Source organism: Chlorocebus sabaeus, chromosome X (genome assembly GCF_047675955.1).
Source record: "Chlorocebus sabaeus isolate Y175 chromosome X, mChlSab1.0.hap1, whole genome shotgun sequence".
Taxonomy (NCBI): domain Eukaryota; kingdom Metazoa; phylum Chordata; class Mammalia; order Primates; family Cercopithecidae; genus Chlorocebus; species Chlorocebus sabaeus.
This window is the reverse complement of record NC_132933.1, coordinates 107,686,258-107,707,542: the sequence shown is the minus strand read 5'-3', so window position 1 is coordinate 107,707,542 and position 21,285 is coordinate 107,686,258. Positions and strand designations below refer to the sequence as shown.

Sequence of the window (21,285 nt, the reverse complement as noted above, 5' to 3'; positions counted from 1 at the left end):
TTTGAATAACCTTGTTTCATTTTCTTTTTGGTGTGTTAACTATTATACTTTGAGTTGGCATTCATCATACAATTTTTTCAAATTAAATTAATTTAGTAATTATATGATTATTTTAATACAGTTTAGGAATTTGACATGTCATGTTCAAATAATTAACATTTGTTGAGCATTAACTGCCAGGCACAAGTCTAAGTATTTTATATAACATATGTAATCCTTATAACAGCACTGTAAGTTAAATATCCCCTTTTTTCAGCTGAGGAAACTGAGGCACAGAAAGAAGTGTGCAGCTGGAATTTGAACCCAGACAGTCTAGGTATAGAGTCTGCTCTTGCCCACTCTACAGCTCTTTCTATGGTCTCTTAAAGGCTCTAACCCTAAAAACGCAGTGATTTGTGAGGTTGATATTTTACCAGTGTCTATTGAAAAATACACTACAAATCTGAGACACTGGTTTTAATTTTGACACTTCTGGAGTAAGAGATTTGTGCTGGTTCTCTTACTTGCTGATCACAGGAATCACCTGGAACTCTTATTAAAATAGGTTTTCAGAGCTCTATGCCAAGAACTTTGGGAACCTTTTTCATGGTGACCTAGTGAATCTTATCAGACAAGTTAGGTCTTTTTTAGAACTAAGAATTTTTTTGCTCCCTTTTCTTTCACATACATTATAGGTTATTACCTTACCTACCTACACAAAATATACTTTATCACAAACACAGAATTCCAAAATGTAAAAGCAAACTCATAAGTATTAACTCTCCTTTGATTCCCTTATTTAAATGGATAAATATGGTATTATAGTGTTATACAACTTTTTATTCCATACCCATTTGACCTAATAATGGAACAAGATTTTTCCAACAGTGTGCATAGATAATGGTATAGCCATAAAGACCAGTCCATAGTTAGCATTGATCCTACTGCTGTAGTCCTGGCAGTATTCTAATACTCTGTTGGGTTTGATATATAATGCTTTTTGATAACACTGACCAAACAAAATCTAAAAATTCTAAAACTGCATTCTCATGGTTAATATATATCTGCTTTCATGCTTGTTTTTTTCCATCTAGGAGCTTAAAGTTCTTAAGATACGTATTTTATCATTGACTGAGACCTTGATTTTCAGCCATGTGGTTGGTGTAAATAAAACTGTTAGATGCCTTATTGACATTCATATACCCACTGTTGTCCTAGGACAACACAACCCTGGAGTGACAGGTGGCAAGAGAGTTTTCAGAGCTCATATGTTGGCTGGCTTTTCCTACATGGCTCTTTCAGTAAGGCAGACTGGGCAGAGCAAGGCACCTCTTGGTGTTCGTTAATTTGTTATCTACTTCTCAGTGGCTGAGACTTACCATAAAGCATTTAAAAGTGCAATACCAAGTTAACCCATATTTCATCTATCTCCACATTGATATTTGTTTGGTAACTTACTTTGGAAACTGAGTCACATTGCCATTAGAATGTCAGAGTAACCCCCAGTGTTGTCTTAACTTTGATGTAATATAATATTACAGCTTCATTCCTATTATTTCCTGCCCCAGAAACTTCATGCGAAGATTAAAATCTTGTAAGAACAGTTGTTTGTTCCCTAAAGAAGCCCCCATACTACCTTATTGTGGCATTCTTTCTGTTCAGAATGTGCCTTCCCGCACCTCTTTGTCCTGTTCATAAATAAATTGATTCAGAAATTTCAACTTCTGTATGAAAACTTCTGTGATTCTCTACCTCCCCTCACCTGAAGATGATCTCTCTCCTTTTAGTATCCATAGCATACTGTGTTTATTTTTTGCCTAATGTCCTCATGTATTGATTTATGAATATACTGTGCATTAATTGCCCGTAAGTAAGGCTTTTGATAATTTGTCTACATATTATTTTATTCAGTTCTCTTGTTCTAATATTGCAAGTGTATTTTCATTCTATTCCCTGTGTCAAGTTGTTCTCTAAAATTCTACCGCTCTTTAAGTTTCATCTTTGCAGATCACTTTTTGGTTGGATTAGATTCTAGTATATAACCTCAAATATGCCAAGCTCTCAATCAGCCTCTTCCTTATGGTTTTCTTCCATTCTGGAACTTCCTTTGTCCCCTGCCTTTTTGTGTAGTCTTTCATCCAAACAGCTAAAAACAGAGATTGGGTCCTGAAGCCAATACTGATCCTTAAACGTCAAAGGATTTCCTGCTTTTCTAGCTGCTGAAATCATTTTTGATCTTGTTTCTAAAGTGCATGTATGCAAAATAGCATTTTCCATCTTCTATGTGTTTACAACTTTTGCAAATGATTTATTCTTTCGTTTTTAGCAAATTGAATTCTTTTTTTTTTTTTTTTTGAGACGGAGTTTCACTCTTGTTGCCCAGGCTGGAGTGCAATGGTGTGATCTCGTCTCACCACAGCCTCCATCTCCCGGATTCAAGCAATTCTCCTGCCTCAGCCTCCCCAGTAGCTGGGATTACAGGCATATGCCACCATGCCTGGCTAATTTTGTATGTTTAGTAGAGACAGGGATTCTCCATGTTGGTCAGCCTGGTCTCAAACTCCCAACCTCAGGTGATCCACCCGCCTCAGCCTCCCAGAGTGCTGGGATTACAGGCACAAGCCACCACGCCCAGCCCGCAAATTGAATTATTAATTACCATAAGGTAAACTTACAGAAATTTAGCAAAACTAAAATTAAGAAGAAATGAGAATCCTGATTGTTTAGCTTTTATTTTTTAGCTCTTTAATGTACTTAAATGTTGTCTTTGTATAAAATCAGTCTGGGGCTAATCAAAGCAGAACAGGTTATTGTTAAGTCGTAAATATTATATCTGTTTCTTTACTAGGATCCTTTCCCTAAATCACTTTACTTTCTATTTTTCCCTATCCTTCAGTTGAATCACATTCTTTTTAGGACTTGCTCATTACTGTGGACTCCATAAGAGCCTCTCTCTCTAAATTCTCCTTCTGTTCCAACTGCTGCCTTTTGAAAATGGGAAGGAACAAAAATTTTCAGTGTTAAAAAAGTAAAGGCAAGGAGAAATCACAATTTTGTTATTCATCCTCAGATAAGATTAATAGAACTGTCAATTTTCTAGGTTTTTGGTATCACACAAAATATAAAATATAAATTCTGGAGCAAAATTTGTTCCAGAAGCAGACTGACTACTTAAGGCTTAGTATTTACTCTTAGCAGCCTTATCTCAGACCCCTTGTTACTTGCAGGAAATCAATATAATGCCTTTTTTAAGATGAAACTGCCAAACTAACAATACATTGTAAACTACAGTCTAAGTGCCAAAGTAGTCAGTGGCATTGAAGATGAAAATTCATCTGCTGAGTAACAAGTAGCCTGATACTCTATAGAACCAAGGCTGTGTGTTTGAAAAAACTGTGCTTCCTGAGCCCAAGAATCTCATCTTCACAAGAAGCGGAGTGGGTGAGAATAAGATGTGAAGAGAGACCAAAAAGAAGGGTACAGTGTGAGATAGTAAGGGGAAGCTTGAAATTTTCTTTTAAAAACTCATAGCTCAACCACTTAAATAGCTTTATGACATTAGACAAACTTAACTTCTCTGCACTCCCTTTTCCCCATTTGCAAGATAGAGATAACCTTTCTCCACATGGTGGTTAGGAGGCTTACTTGGCATAATGTGTATGAAATAGCAAATACATGGCTCCTCTCTGGTTCTTATTTTTTATTTACTTTTATTATATTATTTTTGTTTGGCCATGTAGAAGGACAGTTGAGTTTGAAGTCTTCCAATGGTATCTGCATTTTTCTGTAAGAGATCTTATTTTGAAGCCCTACTTGGAAAACTTGTTCAGTAAAATCTGTACCTTTAGAAGTGAATTGTATGGGACATGGGGAGGGAAGAAGAGAGGAGCAGGTGCTGTTCAAGAGCTAGAGACAGAGTCTGAATTATATTCTGTCTTTGCCATGATCTAAATTTTTACTTGCTACCTTCGCTGGTGCCCTGTACAGGCACGCATGTGCACATCGATAGCTGTCCTAACCTTGACACACAACCACAGGCTAAAGCAGGGGTCCCCAACCCCTGGGCTGCAGACCAGTATCAGTCCATGGCCTGTTAGGAACTGAGCTGCACAGCAGGAGGTGAGCAGCAGGCAAGCTGGCATTACTGCTTGAGCTCCACCTCCTTTCAGATCAGTGGTGTTATTAGATTCTCAAAGGAGCAGGAACACTATTGTGAACTGCACATGCAAGGGATCTGGGTTCCTTGCTCCTTGTGAGAAGCTAATGCCTGATGATCTGAGGTGGAACAGTTTCATCCCAAAACCATTCCCCCTGCCCCTCCCCCTAGGTCTGTGGAAAAACTAATCTTCCACGAAACCGATCTCTGGTGCCAAAAAGGTTGGGGACCGCTGGTCTAAAGCAATGTTTAAGTTAAATATGCAAGAATTGTTGAAGCCAAGCTGAGAGTGCAGTCTTTAAATATGATACTTAAGGAATTGGCCTACAACTGTGAAATCAATATTGTTTTATACTTATTAAATAAGCTAACAGGTTTTACAGATGTTTTTAGTTATTCCCCGCCTCCCCAACCACTGCTGGATTAATATACATGGGTTCGGATACATAACAATATTTTAACATAGTAACTTATAAAATAACAAAGAAATATAAAATAAGGTAAATTAAATATTTTAGTACTTATAATTTGAATTTTAGTTGTATATTGATTAAGCTACTATATGCTAGGCACTGCCCTAGGTGGTGAGTAGATAAGTAGATAGCAGGAATGCAATAGATAAGACCTTTGCTTTCAAGACAACACTCAGTTGCTAAACCCATTTCCTTTTCTTTAGGATATTTTCATTGTCTCCGAATTTTAGAGCTGAAAAGTGCCTTAGAGATCATCTAGTTCAACCTCTCCGTTCAAATGGAGAACCTGAGCCACTAAGATTCACAGGAGAGTAAGATAATTGAGCAAACAACTCCAAGTAATGACAGAAAACTATAGGAGAATCAGTACAAATTGTGAGAATTTACTATGTTGTTAGCTTCCTAAGTATGAGTTTAGAAAAGGTATAAGAAAAGTTAAATTGTGTTAATATGAATGGATTCCACTGTTACCTTCAAGATAAAATGAAGACATACTTTTTTCTTTAGTATTTATAGTTAAATGAATATCGTATCCTGTAGTGACTAAATTCATAAATGTTTTTTCTGCTTATAGACTTGAGTTTCAAAAGCAGCTGTACAGATGATGCTGTTAATGAGTGTTTAGGTAGTGTTGATTTAAAAAAAATAATATGCCTTCCTGCCTTATTAGAATCATAGAAGTTCATATCTGGAATTCACACCCCTTATTTCAAGGATGAGGAAATTGACTCCCAGAGAGGTTAACTGACTTGCCCAAATAAGAGCCAAAATTAGCAACTCACATTTAAGCAGGAAGTCAGTTTTTATGTACTAAGACCATTATATTTTGATATCCAGATACCAATTTTCTCAACTTTAAATGTTTTAATATGGTCTTCATCAGGCCTGAGCATTGTCATTTTAAAACCTGAGACTATTTGATAAATTGAAATAAAAAATATGAAGTCAAAGACATTAGAATCAAGTCTCTTGGCATTATTTCTAGTTGGTATATCTTTTATGCTAAAAATATTCAATATTCAGTTGCTGGTCACAAATAATTTCTCCCCCACAATAGGTATTGTCTTCTAAGGACTCTGAAGCAATGTCAGACATTGAGGGAAGCTCTTATTGCTGCAGGAAAAGAGATTATATGGCATGGGCGGACAAAAGAAGAACCAGCTCATTACTGTAGCATTTGTGAAGTAAGTAATTGTTCTTATCCACAGTTGTTTTATAAAGCCTCTTCCCTCTCCACTTTTGATTTCTCTTTATTTTTAAAAAACTTTTTTATACTTTTGTGTAATCCAGTTTATAGTAATTAATATTGTATTCAATTTTCTTACTTAACCATTATATTAAAATTCAGTGTGATAATAACAATATTTCACTACGAATTAACCTTAAAAGTATCTACTACATAGTCATTTTTGTGGTAGATCTTCAACAGATGATAATCAGCAAATTTAGTCTGAGATTTTAAGCTGGGAACAACCTAGATGTACACAGATGCCAATAAACTGAATGTTTGGTATAACTCTAGGCAGATCGATTATCAGTCCTCTCTGGTGCAAATCACAATACATTTGTCAATATTGTGTGGCCAAGGCTTGCAAGAGGTGTAGGAACAAAGATGTGGCGCCTGCTATGAAGGAGCTTAAATTCTACTTGGAGCAGACAGATTATAAACAACTAATTGTAATGTACATGAGACTATGAGGAATGTGAAGTTGGACTTAATGATAACACTGAGGGGGCAAATGACCTGATTTTTTTCTTCTAGTATTGGCATAAGAATTCACAAAAGTATTAGCATTTGAGTCCATCCTTGAAAAAAGAGTATGATATCAGTAGGCTAAAAAAGTGATGAGAATCGGAAGTAGACTGTCATGGGCTATAGGAACAAGAAGAGAACGGGGAAATGGAAAGGTTTTAGAAAAGGTTGAATGTGTTCCAATTTGGCTGGAACACAGACTGTGCAAATTCCACTCGTAAGTCTAGGTGGCATGTAATTTGTAGCACATCTTGAATGGTTTTAAGGAATTTGATATTCCAAGGTCACTGAAGCCATTAAAAGGTTTTGAGCAAGCAACTAAGGGTGAGATATGTGTTTCAGGGAGAAAAGTGGTTGGAAAGGACAGTGATATATAAGCTATTACAGTGGTCTTAAAAGTTGTTATTTTAAGGCCTAGACTAGAACCTGGCAATGGGAATATTAAAGAAGGGAAAGAATTAAAAATTATTTAGAGGGTAAAATCAGTGAGACACCTCATTAAATGGCAGAAGTAGAAGGACAAGTTGAAGAATGCTCACCAATTTTCTAGCTCAGGTCACTAGGTTTGTATTGCTGCCTGTTGACAGTAATGGGTAACATGGTGAACTCTAGGATTGTCGTTTACTGTTAAAAGAAGACATGAGATCGTAAGAGTTTTCTGTCATTGAAGAAATTTAAGGATAAGCCAAAGACAGGTTGTTGATGGTTCATTTCAAACCTTGAAATTCTGTAATTCTGACATCAACCTGTATTTGAAATGATTGAATCCATTGATTTTTTTTTTTTTAATGTTGTATGACCTGACCAAAGTAAGTCATTAGGAGATCAGATAGATTCCAGTTAGATGAGATGTTCCTTATCCTACCTGAACCCTAGCAACTCATCAATCTTTCTGTATAAGACAGAGGTATTATTTCTAAAATCATGCTGTACTCATGAATACATAAAAATGATCACTTACATCTGATTATATGCTAATGTTTTAGATTTAAAAATAGGTTGACCTTTATCAAACTTTTGAACTGGGTTCAATGACATGAGTGTGTCATTCCCTTTGATTATTCCCCTAAATATGCATTACTACCCATGTCTTTGGATTTGGTGCAAAATAAACCTGGTCTGTTAAAGATTCTCAAACACAGCCATGTTTTTCTTACCACCTACTCTTAACCAGAGATCACTGTCCACAATTTCATTCAAGTAGAATTCTATGATTATACTAAAGCAGTACAGTGAATGCCACCATCTCTATTGAATACATTTTTCTCTTGTATAAAACAGGTGGAGGTTTTTGATTTGCTTTTTGTCACTAATGAGAGTAATTCACGAAAGACCTACATAGTACATTGCCAAGATTGTGCACGAAAAACAAGCGGAAACCTGGAAAACTTTGTGGTGCTAGAACAGTACAAAATGGAGGACCTGATGCAAGTCTATGACCAATTTACATTAGTAAGTCAAATCAACATGTGAGTACATAGTTAGCTGGGTTATGAAGCAGCAGTGTTTGTTCTGCCACCTGATAAGTAGGAGGTAATGAAATATTTTAAATTTCCCTTTGGCTCATTACATATTGCATGAGGGTGTATTCATATCATTCCCCCCTCCATTTCCAAGTATTTATTCCTATAAAATTGGCATATATAATTTTCAGTTTTCTTCCTGGGTAAGACCAGCCTAAATAATTTTACAACAATTACATTTAAAAATCTTCACGTGCTTTAGATGGAACACTGTCATATCCTTTATGTCATTTTATCTCAGTTGATAAGTTGATAAAATGTTTGTGTACGTAGGTTATTAGAGCCCACAAAATGAATCAGTAAATGTGCTTTTAAATATACTTCTGCTTTTAGAGCTAATTGTATTTGTTTAAAATTTTGTCCTTGCCAGAAGTATTAACCTCATGGGAATATTTAATGGAGCTTAACTTCCTGGTATGTTATATAACCTTATGAAATTCAAGTATACTTATAAATTGCACACAGTTTTTAATTTCAGACAGCAGATGCTTGGGGGAAGCATTTTACTTTAGCAGATCAATAGCTTTATGAATAGAAACACAGAGATAATTTATGAATTGTTGATTTTCTCCAGTACTTGTCTCCCACACATATGTGATCAGAAACTAACTTTTTGAAATTTCGTTTCTGATTATTTTCACTTGAATAGTCTTCAAGATTGCTTGAAGAAGAAAATTATCTGGAATATGTTGAAGAAAATATATTACCTTGCTGAGATAAGATTCTGAAGACAGTCACTAGTGAAATTGTAACTTGTTAAATTATTTTTCAAGAAGCCCCCCTTTTTTTAAGCAATCTTAAGAAACGGTAAACTTAATAACATTCCAAGAGTTTTTGACTAATTGGTGAAGAAATATAGAAAATTGCAAGTACGCTGAGTAGGATAATGGTCTTAGACTCTTAGGAAAATTGGCTGAATAGGAGATAGTAAGGTAGGTTGTACTTTTATGTTGTGTAGCAGGCTGTTGAACTTTTTGAGAGTTATTTCCCCTAACTTCATAAGCAGACTATATGTTTGTAGCCATGAGCTATTAACAATTTGTATATCAAAATAACCTACCTTACTTTTATTTTCAGGCTCCTCCATTACCATCCGCCTCATCTTGATATTGTTCCATGGACATTAAATGAGACCTTTTCTGCTATTCAGGAAATAACCCAGTTCTGCACCACTGGTTTTTGTAGCTATCTCGTAAGGCTGCTGGCTGAAAACTGTGTCTATGCAACCTTCCAAGTGCGGAGTGTCAACCAGCTGGACGGGAGAGAGTACTGCTCCTACTCCAGGACTCTCACAAAGCTGATCAGCTGTACTTCACAAAAAAATAATAATTTCCATGTTTTGTATATATCTGACAAAACTGGCAACATCTTACAGACTACTGACTTGAAGACAACCTCTTTTATATTTCTCTATTTCTGGGCTGATGAATTTGTTTTCATCTGTCTTTTCCCCCTTCAGAATTTTCCTTGGAAAAAAAATACTAGCCTAGCTGGTCATTTCTTTGTAAGGTAGTTAGCAATTTTAAGTCTTTCTTTGGTCAACTTTTTTTTAATGTGAAAAGTTAGGTAAGACACTTTTTTACTGCTTTTATGTTTTTCTGTCTTGTTTTGAGACCATAATGGTTACACTTTTGGTTCCTAAATAAAACATTAAAAAAATTAACAGCCAAGTCACAAAGGTAATGGATTGCACATAGACTAAGGAATAAACTTCAGATTTGTGATTTTTGTTTCTAATCTTGATGTAAATTTACACTATTTATAAATACATATTTATTGCTTGAAAATATTTGTGAATGGAATGCTGTTATTTTTTCCAGATTTACCTGCCATTGAAATTTTAAGGAGTTCTGTAATTTCAAACACTACTCCTATTACATTTTCTATATGTAAATAAAACTGCTTAGCATTGTACAGAAACTTTTATTAAAATTGTTTAATGTTTAAAGAGTTTTCTATTGTTTGAGTTTTAAAAAGACTTTATGTACAGTGCCCAGTTTTTGTTCATTTTTGAAATCTGATTATATATATTTTATATATACTTATGTATGTATATATAATATATATAGAAATCTGGATATATATGTATAAATATTTAGAACTTAAATTTTTCTCGTTTTAAGTTTCACATCTATGGTAGATTTTTGAGGTGTCTACTGTAAAGTATTGCTTACAAAAAGTATGATTATTTTTAAAGAAATATATATGGTATGTATCCTCAAGACCTAAAATGTCAGACTGGTTTATTGTTAAGTTGCAATTACTGCAATGACAGACCAATAAACAATTGCTGCCAAAATGTAGTATAATAGTAGAAAACAAATAGTGATTGAACTTAAGATTTTAAAAGGAATGTTATATGGGCTTGACAAATCCTGTACATGACTTAGTAACATTTTATATGGAAAAGGGAATTCAGGATGAAGGGCTCTATTTTAGAATGAAAATAAATTAAGAGACTTATTTTTTAATGTTAGGCAATTTTGAAATCTCATGCTTTTTTGCTTTCATGACATGATTTGGGGGAGGAGTGCTGCAAATACCCCATCACTAGTAAAATATAGCAATCTATATTAGCGTTCACAAGTCACTGCTAATTAATGATAGTATTTCATTTTGTAATAACAGCACCTTGCATTTGTACCTCCATTTTCTGAAGCATTTGACACATACTCTTATTTAATCATACTGTTCTTTGCATGAATTTTCCAGGAAGCATTAGTGAAGAAGCATAGATGCTGTAATGCTGTAAATCAAGATTTTATATATATATGGCTAAAGAGAGCTTATTCTATTTCTAGTGAACTGCCCTGCTGATTGCATTAATCACATACTCTTTCAGATTTAGAGTATGTTGTCCTCTTAGAAACAGTTTGAAGGTTGAAAGCATGGAGATACTTTTTTCGACTAGTTAATAATTTGGTAAATATTGGCTATCTACTAGAAGTAATCATCTCTTAATTATAATTTCAGAAGGAAAGAATTCCAAATCTATTTTAATTATGGAGCAAGAATGCTTGTCTAAATGCTATTCAGGACATTTAATCACTAATATTTTTAAGTGGTTTTCTTGTAAAATCTCCTATCCAAAGGTTATTGAGAATAACTCAAGACGAACATTTTTGCAAACGAAAATTGCAAGCCAACCATCAAGAAGCGAAGATTATAAGAATGCTGAACCACTACCTAAATGTTTCTTAACCTGTTCTAGTTTATCTTACTGACACTGTCTTATTTTCTATGATTTTAAGATAGTTTATTGCCAAGATTAATTTATCTGACATTTAAGAGAATAAGTTATCTGACATTTAAGAGAAATTTAGTATAATTCATATTTGGATTCTATGTCAAGAATAATATTTATTCAGGAACCTAGTCTTTGGGTAGAGGATTGGGAGTAAAAATCAAACACATCAACATTACTCTGAAATACAATTAGATAATTGAAATCACAAACTGCTTTTTATCTTCAATTGAACATCCTTTATAATTGCATTTTTAAGATTTTAGAAGACAGAATAATTTTTTTTTCTTTTTACTATTTGTATAGGCAAGTCCCATTAAGGCACACTCTAGGTGCCTTAATAATGAAACAAGTTTACATCCTAATACACACGTTTTTAGAGAAAAAAGCTAATCACACAGTGCATAGAAAAAGTAGATGTGATCCAGAAAGTGGGAGCTAAATCATACTCTTTTCCCATTGCCACCAGTTAAATAGGAACGCAAGAACTTAACAATGAGTATAGCAATTGAACTTAATAATCAGTATAGCAATTGAACTTAATAGGTTAAATCAGTTTAAAACATTTGGCTTTTGTATTTTGTCTTTTTTGGGGGGAGGGGGAAGGGGAGGGTTGGGCAGGGTCTCACCCAGGCTGGAGTGCACTGGCACAAACACAACTCACTGCAGCCTCGACCTCCTGGGCTCAAGCCATTCTCCCACCTCAGCTGCCCGAGTAGCTGGCACCACAGATATATGCCACCGCGCCTGGCTAATTTTTGTATTTTTTGTAGTGATTTTCGTTATGTTACCCAATCTGGTCTTGAACTCCTGAGCTCAAGTCTTCCTCTCGGCCTCCCAAAGTGCTGGGATTACAGAGGCTTTTGTATTTTGAAATAAGGTCTAAGTAACTTTCCCAAAGTAGTAAATTGACAGGTTCTTCAAAATGCTAGTAATTGGTCAATTGAAATTTAAGATCACATAATATTAACGGGTTTAGCTCAAATGAAGTGTCTGCTTCTCAAAGAGAACCTGGTTATGAAATTTTTAGGTTATCGTTGTATGGATTTATATATATATATATATATATATGGAGTCTCACTCTGTCACCAGGCTGGTGTGCAGTGGTGCAGTCTCGGCTCACTGCAACCTCCACCTCCCAGGTTCAAGTAATTCTCCTGCCCCAGCCTCCTGAGTAGCTGGGGCTACAGACACATGCCACCATGCCCAGCTAATTTTTGTATGTTTAGTAGAGATGGGGTTTCACCATATTGGCCAGGATGGTCTCAATCTCTTGACCTCCTGATCTGCCTGCCTTGGCCTCCCAAAGTGCTGGGATTACAGGTGTGAACCACCACGCCTGGCCGTATGGATTTTTATTTAGCCAATATTCATTTAGCATTCCCTGAAAACCAAATATGAATAAGATATTATCCCTGCCTTCTCTCCATACACACATCTAAGATGGAAGATTTAAGTATGTTATGCAGAGCCTGGAAGAGTTAAAAGATGGGTAGTATTGGGGTTTGCTTTGCAGCAGGGGTTACATCATCACACCTTACAGAGCAAGGTCTGGGAACTTCTAGTAGTTTGGCCTAAAGGGTGGTGTGTGAAAAGAACTGGAAAGGTAGGAAGGACCCAAAGTTGGAAAGTTTCCTTGGCTGAGTGATGTTCAGACTTTACCCTGTAGTTAATATGGAACCAGCCACTGGATTTAAGCAAAAGAAGACCAATGAATTTGCAGTAGTCTTCCTACCTGTTTCAACAGATTCTATCTACCTACATTGCTGCCAGGATAGTTCTAAAGCATAGAAATTCACGGGAACAGATGATTTGGGCTTGAACTTGGGGTATGGTGAAGATTAAGGGCACAAATTTGAAAGAAGTAAAGTCCACAAACTCATTAGATGTCTTCCACATGGATGAGAGTGCTTCTAACTGGAATAGGAAATAGAGAAGTGGAGTCCTGGAGGCAGAAGATAATGAACTGCCTGTAGGACATCTAATTTGCTTAGAGATTAGCAGTTGGATATGCTAGTCTGGAATTGGGATTGGCCTGGACCAGAAGTATGTATCTGGCTGTTCGTTGAGGTGCTGCTTAAAGCCCTTAAGATCATATAGGATCAAGTGAGGAGAAAAGTGGACCAAATACTTGCTAATAAACAGCACATAAAGGGCAGTCAGACTGCAAAGAAGGAAGCTTAAACGAGCCACGGTGGTGGTAGACAAGCTAGATCTTTTGAAAAAACCACAGCATGCTGCAATGAGGACTAAAGGGATTCCATTGAATTTCCAACAGTTGGTAACATTTGCCAGAGATCCTTCAGTGGAGCAACAACCTGGTTGTCATGGATGGGAAAAGGTACTGAATTTGAGAGTGACGGATCAGTTTGGTCTTCCCAGGAGCCCCAGATACGAAATTATGTTGGTCTTTGGAAATCTCACCCATTTTAGACATTGTGTAGCATTATCGTAAAATGCTTTACAGAGTAATAGCTTTGTAAATATACCTTGAAGCAACCCGTGTGATGTTTTACTTGAACACGGAAATGAAAATGAGAGTGGCATTTTTTAGTGTCGCCTAAAGATACCATTTACTGAGAATCTCTGCAAAGCACAGTGCTAAGTATTTTATTACATTCTATTTAATCCTTACAATGACTTAAGTACTGTTTTATTCCCATCATTACAGATTAAGTAAATGGAGGCGAAGAGAGATTGTGTAAGTTGCTGAAGGTTTCATGGTTATTAAGTGGTAAAGCCAGGATTCTAACTCTAGCAGTCCAACTCCAGAGCAGCTACTATTCTACCTCTGTAGAGAAATAGGAATTTCTGAGTGCTTACTCCACAGTGATGTTTGGAAGAAACTTTTCATTTTGAGTCTTTCTTTAACAAGATTAAGATATCTTTAAACTTGTATAATTAAGATGACCATATCTTTTAGAGTCCAAACCAGGACCCCTTTGAGATTGAAAGGAGGCATTATTAATAGTTGGCCTGGGCAACAGCTATAAAACGGGGCTCTCCTGGGCACATCATATGTGTAGCATAGTGTTTACATTGTCTTCAGAAGCAGCATTTTGGGAGTCACATTTACCTCCTCCCAACATCATTATCCTAGATTTTTGCACTCTTTGAATGGAAAGGACACATGAGTTTACGTGCATTAGGACCCACAATAGTGGTTGAAACAGGTGGTGAATTATCAGGGTAAAGTTGTATACAATGAATTAGAAAATGGAAATGATAGAGGAAGAGAAAATTTCTGTTTTTAAGTCTTCATGATGTTTGTTGAGCTTTTCCCACCCTAAAGTAATGGCAGGTGAAAAAAAAGTAAGAAAAAAGTGAGCAAGAATAGGATATTCTCAGTGTAAAGATTATGCATTTTTCTAAACTCTTGGTCCAATGGCAATTTACCAGCCTAAGATGGGAATCTGATTTAACATATGCAAAGTAAGATTTTTAAATGTGTCAATTGGAAAAAAAAAAATGTACTCACTATTTTCTCAGGATTTTAAAACCATTCAGTGCCATGTACTTTACTTCCAAGTGATTAAACATGTTTTAATATGAACCAACAGAGATTTCTAATGAACATAAAGACTATACTCGTGGCTTTAAATTATAACTGTGTGTGAGAGAAAGATGACTTCAAATAGATTCAAGGTATGATTAACACAAAGCAATACTCTGAACCACACCCTCTTTCAAAAATGCACAGATACAACATCAACTAAAGAGAATGGAGAAAAGAGGAGAAAGTGAATACGCTGATTTTGGAGGCTTGTATAGTTTATTGCAGTTAAGCATTAACTTCAGCTCACTATGTGGTAGAATAATACATTTGGCAGAGTGAAACTAGATAAGAATGTTATCTTTAGAAAACAGATACAAGTGATTTAAATGCCATTATCCTATGAAATGTGGTTGTTGGATGCAACTTTTGAGATGACTGCATGTAGAGAGGAATCTGTTTAATAAATGGGAATCAGCACCCAGATCTATGATCAGCAAGATTTTCTGGCCTAAGGTACATAAAACATTTGGGTGGGGGAGGGCAAGTTCAAAACTATATGAGATACTGATGCATCAAACGTTTCAGGAAAAAAAGAAAAACTACCAAAGATTTGAAAATACAACTGCTGTGTACAGAATCTGTATAGTTTTAAAATATTGGTCAACCTGCAAGTTATATAGCATTCTAGATCAGATGGAGTTTGTAGTCCATGCATTAGAATTTCTCTAAAACGGTCTCCATCTCCTTCAGAAAAGATCAGTCTGCTGAAAGTCTCATGAATAAGAGCCCATCGAAGAGCTGTGTGTCACAGTAGGTAATCTAGCTAACTTGGAAAGGCCACAAGATGCTAACATTCGAAACTTGCCTTTTAGGCTTGCTTCCACTCTGTCTGGCTCCCTTCTTCTCACTACTTTCATCTTACCTTTTTATCATCCCCTGCTTCCCTCCCCATTCAACTCTCCAGTTATTCCTATTAAATAATCATGACAGAATATTTAAATTTTTATTTGAGCCTTTTATCTTAACTTTTATAAACTTTGTATTGAAATATGACATGCATAAAGTGCACAAATCATAAGAGTACAACTTTAGTTATTGCAAAGCCAACACCCATGTAACCAGCCATATAAAGAAATAGAACATTACCAGTGTCCCACGGGCCCCCTTATTCATCCTTCCTATTACTATGCCTTCTACAAAGGTAGTGTCAGCCTGGCCTCTAACACCATAAATTATTTTCACTGTTTTTGAACTTTACATATGATACATATTCATTTGTTTCTGGCTTCTTTTATATTTGCTTTCTCTTCACATTTTATAGATAAACACATTTTTATTATTATTTTCACTGAACAATTTAAAAGTTGGTTGCAGTCTTCATGTTGCTTGTCCCTAAATATTCAACATGCATTTTGTAAAAATGCAGAAGCTAAAAATGTAATTACATATATAAGAGTAATTCCAGTGTCAAATATTCAGTTCAAATGAAAAATCTCAATTGTCCCCAAAAATGTCTTTCTGTTTTCCTTTTTTGTTTATTTAGAGCTAAGATTCAATCAAGATAGATGCATTGTATTTTGTTTTTATTTCTGTTTAGTCTCTTTTAATCAACTTACCCTTTTTTTTTTTTTTTTTTTAAGACATTGACTTAAAAGTCCAGGACGTTGTCTTTTAGAGACTATTCTGCGTTCTGTATTTGTCTTATTGTTTCCTCATGTTTCTTATTGTTTCATCATTTAACTTAGGTGAAGTTTCATATAGATGATGCTGTATACCTGATATTTGTGTCCCATCAGGAGGCACATTATGTCAGATTGTCTTATTCTTTGTGATGCTGTTTGATCATTTGGTTAAGGTACTGACTGCCAGATATTTCCACCATAGAAGTACATTTTCCATTTTCTGAATAGGTAATTATGAGGGTGATACTTTGGCACCATGCAAATATCCTGTCCTCAACAAGATTTCACTTAATATTTTAACCCATTGATCATTTTTGGCTGAATTGGGGATTGAAAATGCTTATTTTCTAATTACATTGTTCTAGCTATGTTAGCTAGTACTCTTCTCTAAAGAAGAGTATTATTATTATTATTATTTTTGACAGAGTCTCGCTCTGTCGCCCAGGCTGGAGTGCAGTGGCGCAGTCTCGGCTCACTGCAAGCTCCGCCTCCCAGGTTCACGCCATTCTCCTGCCTCAGCCTCTGGAGTAGCTGGGACTACAGGCGCCCGCTACCACGCCCGGCTAATTTTTTGTATTTTTAGTAGAGCCGGGGTTTCACCACGTTAGCCAGAATGGTCTTGATCTCCTGACCTCGTGATCCGCCCACCTCGGCCTCCCAAAGTGCTGGGATTACAGGCGTGAGCCACCGCACCTGGCCGGTTTTTAAAAGTTTTACCATCAATTACAGTCATTACACTTTTTTTAATGCTCAAATTGTCTCAAGCTGGTTTCTGTGTCAATTCTGATACACCCCTCATAAGTCTATCAGCTAGTTTTGCTGGAAAGCAAAACAAGATGTCCCAGGCTTTCTCACCACCTATTTTCCATGCCTCAGCCGTGGGATCATTTTTCAAAGAATCTTGATTTGGTTTCTTTTTTCTTTTTTTTTTTTTTCAGTGTAAAAAGGTATTTAGAAACCAAAGTCTGGGTGCTAAGTATGTGTATTGCTACCATGGTATCGTGGTTTTTTGTTTGTTTGTTTGTTTGTTTTTCTAGACAGCTTTTATTTTTAAAAATTGAGGCTGGGCACAGTGGCTCACGCCTGTAATCCTAGCACTTTGGGAAGCCTAGGCAGATGGATCGCTTGAGCCCAGGAGTTCAAGACCAGCCTCAGAAACATGGTGAAACCTCATCTTTACAAAAAATTTTAAAAATAGAAAATTAGCTGGGCATGGTGGTATGTGCCTGTAGTCCCAGCTACTCAGGAGGCTGAGGGAGAGGATTGCTTGAGCCCAGGAGGCAGAGGTTGCAGTGAGCTGAGATGGTATCACTGCACTCCAGCCTGGGTGACAGAGTGAGACCCTATCTCAAAAAAATAAAAAAATGAATCGAGTTTATACTGGTATTTTAAATTCACATTTAATATTACAGGATTTTTCTTTTGTATTTTTCCCTCTTATGTGCAAAGTTATTCTATAATATAAATTTTGAAATTACAATGCCTAGTATTATTCCCAACCATAAACCTACTGATATTTGATATTTCTCTGCAATTGTTTGGTTGTTAGAATATATACCACTAAGGATGAAACACTGTATTCAAAAGTTACTTATAATTTTCTTTTGTCTATGTGATTATGTTACCAATTTGATATACAATTAGGTTTAAAATTTTTTTCTACCTTATGTTTTGCTTTTTTCTTTTGTTTTAACTTTATTTTCAAAATATATAACATTTGCATGGTTCAAAATGCACAACTGTATTAAAAAGTACTTTTAGAGAAGATTTGCCCTTTCACCTTCAAATTGCCTCCACCTCCCATCTGTAGGTAACTATTTCCAACTCATTAGGAAAATTCCTTTCCATTTTCTTTTCCAAAAGTAAATTTGTACATATAGTCTCATTTCTCCTTTTTTTTAACATAAGACATCGCATACTATATATGTTGATACCTTGATTTTTTTCATTGCAATCTTTTGCTATTTCAAATAATGTTGCAGTGACCTTATACCTACATTGTTTTGTATTTGTGGAGGTATATCTTCCAGGTACAGTCTTAGAAGTTTGATTGGCAGGCCAGAAGGTAAGTGCAGATACAGTTTAGCTCAATACTGCCCTTTGTAGATGTATGATGTTGCACTCACTCCAGCAATGTGTGAACATGACTATTTTTCCCACAGCCTTGACAGCAGACTGTATTATGAAACATTTGGATTTTTGCAAATGTGATAGGTGAAAATGGAATCTTAGGATAGTTTTAATTTGCATTTCTCTTATTACTAAGGTTGAACATCTTTCAATATATTTAAAGGTCTGTTTTTAAAACTTCATCTTTTTTTGATGAGGTATGGTTACATACAGTAAGCTGAACAGATCTTAAGTGTACAGTTTGATGAGTTTTGACAAATGAATACACTTGTGTAGTCTATATCCCAATAAAAAACAATGCATTGCCATCACCCTAGAAAGTTCCCTTGTGTCTTTTTTTATTCTATCTCCTTCCTCCCCTGCCCCTGGAGGAAATCACTTTTTGATTTCTATACCTATGGATTAATTTTGCTATTCTTAAAGCATTAAAATGGCAGCATGGGAAATGTACTTTTTTGTGTTTCACTTCTTTCACCAAGCATAATGTTTTTGAAATTCATCATCTATGATGATGTGTGCCTATTGAGTTAACCTTTTCTTGCACATGCCGCCTGCCACAAATTTGAATATATCTTTTCATCTTCATTTATTTCATAATACTTTGTAATTTCTTCTTTGATTTCTTTTTTTACACATAAATTTTTAAAAAGTGTGTTATTTAGCTTACAAATAGTTACAGACTTTCAATATATTTTTCTTACTGGTTTCTAATTTAATTCCATTGTAGTCAGAGAATATATTTTGTGTGTCTTGAATCCTGTCTTTGATTTCACTACTCTACTTCCACAATATCTAATTTGCTCTTAATCCCATCCAGTATAATTTTTATATCTCAAGGACCATAAGTTTTATCTCTGTATGTTTGATTTGAATCATTTTAATATCTTGCATGCCTCCTCCTTTCCTCTCCTTTCTTGAACATATGCAATAAAAGTTAATATCGCTTTCAAAGTCCTTGTATACTCATTCTATCATTAGAATCATTTCTAGGCTTTTTTGAATGATTTTTCTTCTCATTATACGTCAGATTTTCCTGTTTCTTTACATGCCTGATAGCTTAATGGTAAACAGTGCAAATTTCATCTTGTTGGGTTCTGGATATTGTTTGATTTCCATAAATATCCTTGGGCATGTTTGTAGGATGCTGTTCAGTTTCTTGAAAACAGTTTGAACATTTCAGGTCTTGCTTTTAAGCTTTGTGAGGTGAGACCAGAGCAGTATTTAATCAAGTTCTAATTTTGTCCCACTACTGGAGTAGAATCATTCAGAGTACTCCACCAGATACCATGTGATTTGTGAGGTTTTGCCAATTCAGTTGGAGGAAAGAGCAAATATTATTGGCTAAGTTAGCTCCAGGTATTCATCCCTCTAATTTTGTTGAGTGGCTCCCCTCTCCTTTACCCATCCTGGCCCCAAGTAGTTTCTTCAAACCCCATACTAATCCTTTTAGTTAAAGATTTGAAAGGAATCCTAGGCAAATCTCAAGAGCTACTGTTCTGTGTACCTCCATTTAGTACCCTGCCCTGTGAATTTGTAGCTGTCTTGTCCCCTTGAGTTCTCAGCTCTGTCTCTTAAACTCAAGGGAACCACAGGGCTCTATTCGGGTTCTCTCTCTCTGGCTGCAGCCTAGAAACTCTATACGAACAAAACCTGGGGCTTACTTCATTCTTTTCCCATTTCTCAGTGAGCACGGTCTTGTAATGCCTGTTTTCCAATGTCTGAAAACCATTGCTTTATATATTTTGTCCAGTTTTTTACTTGTTTAAGGCAAGAAGGTAAGTCCTGCTACTCCATGTTTGCTGGAAGCAGAAGTCTGTTTTTAAATATAGAACTATCTGCCTCGATCTTTTTAAGTTTGTTGGATATTATTTTGCTTGTATTATTTAGTACCTCCATACAATGCTAAATATTCACACTCTTCTGTTTCAAACATACTGTTAACACTAACCTCAACTTGCATCAGCTAGGTTTATTTTTAAGACTTCAGACTGCTGTTTCCTTAGGGGACAGTCATGGGGAGATGTTGCACAAAGGGTACAAAGTTTCACTTAGGTAGGATGAATAAGTTCTGCAGGTCTAGTGTACAGCATGGTAACTATATTGTATATTTGAAATTTGCTAATAGTAGATCTTAAATGTTCTCATCTCCCTTTCATTCACACACAATATGAGGTTATAGATATGTTAATTAGCTTGATTATGATAATCATTTCATGATGTACACATATATCAAAACATCTTCACAATAGCCAAGATTTGGAATCAACCTTCTATTCTCTATCTCCAAGGGTTCAACCGTTTTGATTTTTAGATCCCACAAATGAGTGAGAACATGCAATGTCTGTCTTTCTGTGCCTGGCTTATTTCACTTAACATAATAACCTCCAGTTCCATCTATGTTGTTGCAAATGACAGGATGTCATTCTTTTTATGCCTGAATAGTACTTCAGGGTGTATATGTTCCAAATTTTTTTTATCCGTTCATCTGTTGACAGATACTTATGTTGCTTCCAAATCTTAGCTATTGTAAACAGTGCTGCAACAAACATGGAAATGCAGGTATCTCTTTTGATATACTGATTTCCTTTCTTTTGAGTATCTATCAAGCAGTGGAATTGCTGGATCACGTGGTAGCTCTATTTTTAGCTTTTTGAGGAACCTCCAAACTATTCTCCATAGTGATTGTACAAGTTTACATTCCCACCTACGGTGTACAAAGGTTCACCTTTCTCCACATCCTCACCAGCATTTGTTATTGCTTGTCTTTTGGATATAAGCCATTTTAACTGAGGTGAGATGATATTTCCTTCTAGTTTTGATTTGCTTTTCTCTGATGATCATGATGTTGA

The 21,285-nt window shown here is 35.6% G+C and overlaps 1 protein-coding gene across 14 annotated transcripts in view; it reads left to right on the top strand.

The window, feature by feature from the left end:
• Positions 1-10,183, top strand: part of KDM6A (lysine demethylase 6A) — a 234,358-nt gene extending 224,175 nt beyond the window's left edge. For 7 of the 14 annotated variants that reach the window (XM_007991467.3, XM_007991469.3, XM_007991468.3 and 4 more), the window contains 3 exons: positions 5,666-5,792; positions 7,643-7,813; positions 8,962-10,183. In XM_007991467.3, coding sequence (XP_007989658.1) covers positions 5,666-5,792; positions 7,643-7,813; positions 8,962-8,991 — 328 coding nt within the window. In that variant the 3' untranslated portion in view covers positions 8,992-10,183. Of the gene's footprint in view, positions 1-4,811; positions 4,920-5,665; positions 5,793-7,642; positions 7,814-8,961 lie in introns of all 14 variants that reach the window. The other 7 variants (XM_073013779.1, XM_073013780.1, XM_073013777.1 and 4 more) reach the window with 2 other exon arrangements.
• Positions 10,184-21,285: the final 11,102 nt, after the last annotated feature.